The sequence below is a fragment of the Neopelma chrysocephalum genome, unplaced genomic scaffold, assembly GCF_003984885.1.
Source record: "Neopelma chrysocephalum unplaced genomic scaffold, ASM398488v2 Primary Assembly neopelma1_98, whole genome shotgun sequence".
Lineage (NCBI taxonomy): Eukaryota > Metazoa > Chordata > Aves > Passeriformes > Pipridae > Neopelma > Neopelma chrysocephalum.
Genome location: NW_020897761.1, coordinates 4621382 through 4628615, shown reverse-complemented (window position 1 = coordinate 4628615; position 7234 = coordinate 4621382). Strand labels below are relative to the sequence as shown.

General features: G+C 50.9%; 1 protein-coding gene across 1 annotated transcript; it reads right to left on the bottom strand.

Annotated features, from left to right (window-relative positions):
- Positions 1–608: 608 nt before the first annotated feature.
- Positions 609–6969, bottom strand: HSD17B7 (hydroxysteroid 17-beta dehydrogenase 7). Its single transcript, XM_027694681.1, has 9 exons — positions 6935–6969; positions 6642–6845; positions 6438–6530; positions 5451–5565; positions 4740–4934; positions 3733–3837; positions 2631–2687; positions 1983–2081; positions 609–1577 (listed from the first exon to the last, which is right to left on the bottom strand). Exons 1-9 carry the CDS (start codon positions 6967–6969, stop codon positions 1482–1484), a joined length of 999 nt encoding a protein of 332 aa, XP_027550482.1. The 3' UTR covers positions 609–1481.
- Positions 6970–7234: the final 265 nt, after the last annotated feature.

Here is a 7234-nt window from a genome sequence, read left to right as displayed (position 1 = left end):
GTAGGAAGAAGGAAAAAAAAAATAAAAGCAGGATTCTTTAAATCTGTATCCCTGCAAGCCAACTCAATAGAGAGCCTCTGCAGAGCCTGGATTCTCCTGGCTGCCAGCTCTGTGCAGGTTTCCTACAGAGACCCCTGAGTGACCCCTCTCTGTGGGCACCCCAGTCCCCTGCAGGATGCACCAGCCTGGCCATGCAGCTTCCAGAGTTCAGGGAGCCTCACCTAACTCCTGCCAGCCCCAGGGAAATGCCTGGGCTCCCCTACTACAGAGCATTAAGTAATTATGTGACATATGAGAGTGAGCAAGCACCAGAGACATCTCCCAAGGGCCTAAGGCTGGGAAATAGTCTCAGACAGCCCACAAGTGTGCTCAACACACAAAACCCACACTGAAGTCTTCAGAAGTCACTCATGTCTTGCTAAAAACAGCAAGAGAAGTAAGCCAAAAAGGTGGTTAACAGCCCTCCTGTGGCAGGAGAGGAGAGACCCCACACTTCCCAGGTACACACAGGCTTATAGTGCAAGGCAACAAACCAACCTCCCTTCCAGCCCTCCAAGTCAAAAAAAGATGGATAGCAGAGTAAAAACACCACTGCAAGCAAGGACAAGTCAGTTCCAGTCATTTATTCATCAGGGCACTTGAAGGTACTTGGTGCCAGGTATTTGGTGAAGGTCCCCAGATAGGAAGAATGGTTGGTACAATAGATTTATATAAAAAGACACTTAAATAGATAAAACATGGTAACCTCTCACTCTTGCTATAAACAGAGCAGACTAGCCCTCAGTCCAGGTTAACATCATCAGCTTCAGCCTTTACAGCCAGTCGTGGTTAAAACCCTTAATGCCCTCACACCCAGGGGAGAGCAAGGCATCTATCCTCACAGATGAGGCAGGGGTGTGCTTCTCAAGCCAGCTCTTCAGGAGCTTGGTTTCAGATGCTATGCAGAGCCTGACTGCCAGTAGGGTTCAATCTTGTTGAGCAGGTCAGTACAGCCAGCCCCAGCTTTGGTGAACAAGTGTAAGAGCAGCTCTTCTGAAGGTGAGCCTTCAAGTACGTCAGGATCAGCCACAGGTAACAAGTTTGAGCCACCAACAAACACAAGTGGAGCCAAGATGCAGGGCATCTGCTGCCTTTACTGCTCTGAACCAGGTTTAAACCACAGGTTTTTGAGGCTGTTCCTGAACCGTGCACAGTTCAGTCATGTTTTTGCAAGACGCTGCTTTGCAACTGTGTTAAGACAGACTCCACCTACTCTAGGTCTCCAGTTTTATGCCAAAATTAAAAATCCCATACCAGAAAGTTTAAGTATTTCTCTTCAGTTTTCACATTTCCATTTTCAGGAACTGTTCACATTCTGTCGAGAAGGAAGATTGTGTCTGAGGCTGTGTGCCTGCAGAACAGCAGGCAACACGAGTAGCACCGGAATGAAGAAAGCCCACGTGACCGATACAAGACTCTTACCCCACTGAGACTGGCTTTACTTAGTCTAAAAGGTCACTGTATCTCTCTAGAATCTGCTTCTCCAGTTCCAACAGCTTTTGGTACAACTTCTCAGCAGTGTCTTCATCCACATCCATCTGGAAGACAATAAGAACAGCACTGTGAGACCATCACCCCGGTGGCAGCCAGCAGAGACGCCAAGGGCAGCTCTGGGGATAGGCAGGGTGTACCTCCAGAGCTTCTGCCTTCACAGAGAGGCAACTAAAGGCATCTGTCACCAGGGCACAAGCCACAACATATTCTGTGGCAGCATCATTACACACATAATCTGTTCTAACTATCATTTCCACTGTCTTCCAGACTCCAGCCTAAGCCAGGAATTACTCCAGGAAACCTCACAGATAACCCCCCCATCCCTCCCTGCTGCTCAGCATTCAACATGCATCTTGCTTCCACTCCAGCCACAGGACACCCTTGGCAGCAACCCTTCCACACAAGGCAGATGACAGACCCCTAGCCAAGGAGGCTCCCTTTCCATTTACCTTCCTGGGCTCCACATAGCATCTCCCCAATCCAGTAGTGCAGCTGTGGTATTTCGTAAGTAAATCCAGGTACTCTGGCTTCTGTTTGAACAGCCACACCTGGGAAGAACAGCACAAAGGTGAATGAGTCCAGCACACATTGCTCCAGCCAAGCCTGCAGGCAAGGACCCAGCTGCCAGCAGGCACAGGAGAAGTCAGCAGAGGTGCTCCCACCAAGCAGGGAAAGACACGGTATGTAGGGAAGAAGTTCTGAGCTGGCTCCCTTCACCTGTGACCAAATGAGCCAACAGTAACCCACGTTTATGCCAAAGCAGCTCAGCATGGCTAAACTTGCTCCTGCTGTGCTTGAGACACGCTGTGCCCCACATCAGCCACCTCCATCCCCTGTGCATGCATGTCATTCTCCCTGACAGGAGACAGAAGGAATAGTGTTTTTCCAAAATCATTTCTTTTATGGGTACTAGATAAAGGTCATAGAGCATCACCTGGCAGATCAGCCCCAGTGACAGCTCATCCCCCAGCACTCAGTGCTGTACATTACTGGGGGGTCAAATACACCACCCAACCACCAGCCTTCCTGAGAGGCTCTTGGCTCAAGCCAGCAGACCCTGGAAGAGCTACCCAAAAATCAAGTTGTCAACTACTTACATGAGCTTCTGCTCCGTTATACGGTGTCAGAGTATAAGTTTTGGCAAAAAATCGGATCTGAGGGGAAAAGAAGCACACCACAGAATCTGTATTGTGATCCAAGGTTTGTTTAACAAGTCCTGCACAGCCCATATACTCCAGATAATCTACCAGTGGCAGAAATCTTCTCAAAGCTGACTACAGGTAACACCACACAATGATCAAAGCATCCCTTTATCACCACAAACTATTTTCTGGAGCTACCCAGCAGGTCAGCAAGCTCCATGCTCATGCTCTCACACAGAGTTCACCTCAAGGCAGGAGGCAGGGGGCCACACATGCTTTGCAGGTGCCTCTACTTCAGTGGTCTCAGGAGCACAAATGGCAGGAGGCAAAGGGGATCTGCACTACTGCCAGTGCTGAGGACAACTGAGAAGGCATTGCCTCTCTGCTGCCAGAAGAAACGTGATCTGTCAGGATCAGCTGCTACTACTGGGGCAGCTTAAGCTGAAAGGCCAGTCTTGCAATAAGAGCATCAAGGCTCAGAGCAGGCAGCCTTCAGAGACAGAACTGCAGCGGACCTGAAAAGATGAAGCCCAGAGGAAGAAAGGCAAGGAAAGCTTTGGTGCAGCAGGGAAAGAGGCAATAGAAAGCAGGAAGGTTTGCTTTCCAGAGGGATGGAGAGCAAAAAGGAAGAAACACTGAATTCTAGAAGGCTGGAAAGAACAACACTGAAAAACAGCCTGTTCTAGAAACAAACAGCATTTCAAAGCACACGGACCAAGTTTTGTCCTGAGCTCTGTTACCACCAAAACAACAGTATTTCACAAGCCCAAGCAGCCTGGCAAACCTTCCAAGGGGAGACTTGATGAACATTGCTAGGGCTGAAGGGCTGAACCCTGGCTCTATGCACAGTGCTGTCCAGCACCAAACCTCCATACTCAGCTTGGAAACTGGGGCCCAAGATGCAAAAGGGAAGGTTTGCAGAGGGGTCAGACTGCCCAGCTCAGCAAGAGGAAGAGCACAGGCAGCAAGGAGTCAGAATCATGCTGTACATCACTTGCAGTGAAGTGTATCACAGCAGGGCTACCTCAGCTCAAAACCACCCAGGAGATCCACTCACCAACCACATGATGGGCATTAACAGCTTCCACAGAAAAACTGGCAAAATTCTGTAGGTCATGTTAGTCATAACGAGACCGGGACAAACAACACTGGAATACAGACCCTGCAGAGAAGAAACCAAGTCAGAGTGCAATTACACAACAGTTAAAGAATGATTCATACTCCTTCCCTCCCTGTACTCCTCAGCAAGAAAGTGAGGGTGAGTATAGAGACCAGATAATAGATACTCTCCTCTCATAAGTTACCAGTGATTAGATGTAGTGATTTTTGAGAGGTTCAAATTGGAGATGTTGGTGTCAAATCTGTGCTCATTACAAGCCCATGGGACAGAAGATGCACCCTCCTGACACATCACAGCCTCACAGCGCAGTCTCCCTGCAGCTCAGCAGCCACAGCAAACATCCCACAAATTACAGCCCACTCAGACCAAAGGCTACCTCACTTTTCAGATAAGAGTTCAGTCTTCTAGGTCTAAACCATTTTCTCTGAAGTGTTTGAGAAGAGTGCAACTGCTACCGCTGGACCAGGGCTGCGGCTTGCCAACAAAATTCCATCAATCCCCAGTGACAGGGAAGGCAGGTTGGTTGTACATGTCAGTGTGACAAACCTGAACAGCAGCATGGAGCCACTAGCAGAGCCTGCACCTCAAGTGCTTGCAGACAACACTGCCAGAGCAGTGTTCTGATAGGCAGGGACACTTGAAAAAAAGTAGAGGCTCTTTGCTCTTTAAGACCAATTCTTTGGTCTAAAGAGACAGAGCTTGCAAGGCAGGGACTGCTCCTAAAATCTTCTGTTTTTAGAACCCCAGAAGAAATCTCTTTGGCAGATTCTCTGCCACTTACGCCACCAGTTCAACCTCAACCATGTTTTGTTCTTACATGTGCATTAAGGAATGCACCAGGTTGCTGTGAGTGAATGAATTCAAGCAGGTAACTACAATGTAATGATAATTACAAACAGAAGGAGCTCATTAGTTTTTTTCAGAAAGACAAACCCCATCAGCACCTGGTTATTATATTTCCTGTTCAGAACCACGCTTGTCAGGTCAGTAGCATATTTAGAGGAACTGTATGATTCCTGCCCCTTGGCATGCTGATAGTCAGAGAGGCTGAAGGCAGACTCCCTGGCATTGCTGGAGGAGGTCCAGATGAGTCGTGAGGGCTTCTCATTACCGCAGAGTAGAGACTGAAGCTGACGAACCTGAAAAAGAATTGTTAACTTATTTAACACAGCAATTTTCCAGTGTTAGGGTATGGCTTTACAGTACTTTAAACCTGTGAGCTTATCTCAGCTTTCTCAGCCAGCCCTCCCTAGACTAGCCAGAAGGAGACACTTCTCAGGTGTAACTTCAGGCCAGGGTGCACCAGGAACATTTAAAAGCAGCTGTCATTCTCTTTCACAGCTCAGTAGAGCACTTTGGAATTTAATACAGCCAAGCCTTAGTATTTACCCTGGACAGAGAACTACATGTGATTTACCTCTATCTGCTGGCTCACTAAAGTAACCTCAAAATTATATTAACCCGTGTAACAAAAGTCAACATTTTTTGCTATTTAAACAAATCTCAAGGCCTTTGCCCTATCATTCTCTATCTGTCAGGCTGCATCCTGCATCAGCATCCAAACCTGTGAGAACCAATTTACCAGGACTGCCTGGACCCATCCCCACCCACATCAAACACCAGACTGAGGGCTCGACCCTCATATGCAGCCTCACCAGGATAAAGTGCCCGAAGAGGTTGGTAGTAAACACCTCCTGAAGTCCATCTCCAGTCAGCCTGTCCGTCTGGGTCATCATGCCTTCGGCAGTGGTCAGCATGTGAAGCACCTTCCTGGAAACCAAAGACAGGAATTAGCAAGGAACACTGCCAGGAGCCACCTACTTCAGATGAACCCCCACTTCAGTCCTTCAGAATTAACCCCCACCTCACAGACTCCACAGACTCTCTAGTTTCACCTTCAAGGGCTCTATCAATCCATGAAAAAAAGATGGAAAACTCCCAGCTCCTACTGTCTCAGTACTGACTAGACCAAAGAAGACTTGTCCCTTCCTTCACTTTAGCACTAAAGTACCATTAAAATAAAAAGTCTTGCTCTTCCATTTCACGCTCAATTCACCAAATCAAGATCCAGCATGGAAGTAAGCCCTAGGGCCATGTCTAAAGCAGGCAAGGAAACCAGTTTGGCCTCTATGCTCAACACCCCAACAGCTGTATCAGACTCAACACAAGTTGCTGTGCTCCCCAGCTCAGCTTCCATGTGTTGCTGACAGAATAATGATACTTTTACCAGCACCCACCACTGGCTTCAGAAAACACTGTGATCAACTACAAAACCCTACAGTGGGATCAAAACAACAGTAAGAAGACCCAGTATGAGCAAACTTCACCTCCCCAGCAACACAGCAGCATTTCTCACACAGTGCCAGAGACTGCAGGCTTTGGGTGACCTCTTGCCCTCCCCCTGCACCCAGTGGGCATCACACCGGAGATCAGAAGCAGCACTAGGTGCCTTGGCTACCCCAGCACTCCACTCGGCTACCAAGCCCACCCCAAGCAAGACTGTGCATCCCATAGGGATGTGTTCTGTGTCACACTGGGGAAGGGAGACAGAGTCTTCAGCCCCAGACTCAAGGGCACATCTTTGCTGTGCCAGCACCCCAGGCTTCCCACAAGCCCCTGCTGGACCCCCCCACATCTCCTACCCAGTGAGGAGACCCTGCCAGAGGGCCTTGAAGTTCACTTGCGGGTTGGGCATGATCCCAGCATTGAGGTAGACAAAGTCCAGGCGCTGAAACCTGCATGGAGAAGAGCACAGGGGTAAGGGCTAGAGCGGGGACAGAAGGGTCCGGGGGAGTGGGCTACAGGTAGGAGGGGGCCGGTGGGACAGAGGACAGAGACCACCATACCTGCAGCGGAGCTCTTGGGCGGCACGCAGGACGGAAGCCAGGTTGCCCAGGTCCACTTCCACGGTGGAGACCTGGGCGGCGGGGTGGGTGGCCAGGATGAGGTCCCGCGTGGCCTCGCTCTTCTGCACGCTGCGGCACGCGATGCACAGGTGGATGCGGCCATCCTCCTCCAGCAGCCGATGGCACAGCGCCAGCCCCACGCCGCTGCGGACGGGACGGGGTTTGACACAGGCAAGGCAAAGGAAAGGAAAACAAAGCAAGACAAGACAAACCAAACCCGGCCCGGCCCTCACCTGGTAGCCCCGGTCACCAGCACCACCCGCTCCATATCTGTCCCGCGCCCTCCGCCCCCCCGCGCTATAACCGCTGTCCGCGCCGCGGCCCCGCCCCGCCCCACCGCCGCCGCCAATCGGCGCGGGGAGAGGGGGCGTGGCCCGGCCCGCCCAGCCCCGCCCGCCAATCGGTGCTCGGTGAGGGGGCGGGGCCCGCACTGCCGGTGGCGTGATAGTGAGCCGAGCGTAGGGGGCGGGGCAACCCGGGGATACGCCCTCTGGCCCCGCCCACAGGGCTCCTGGTCACGCCCACTCTGCGCG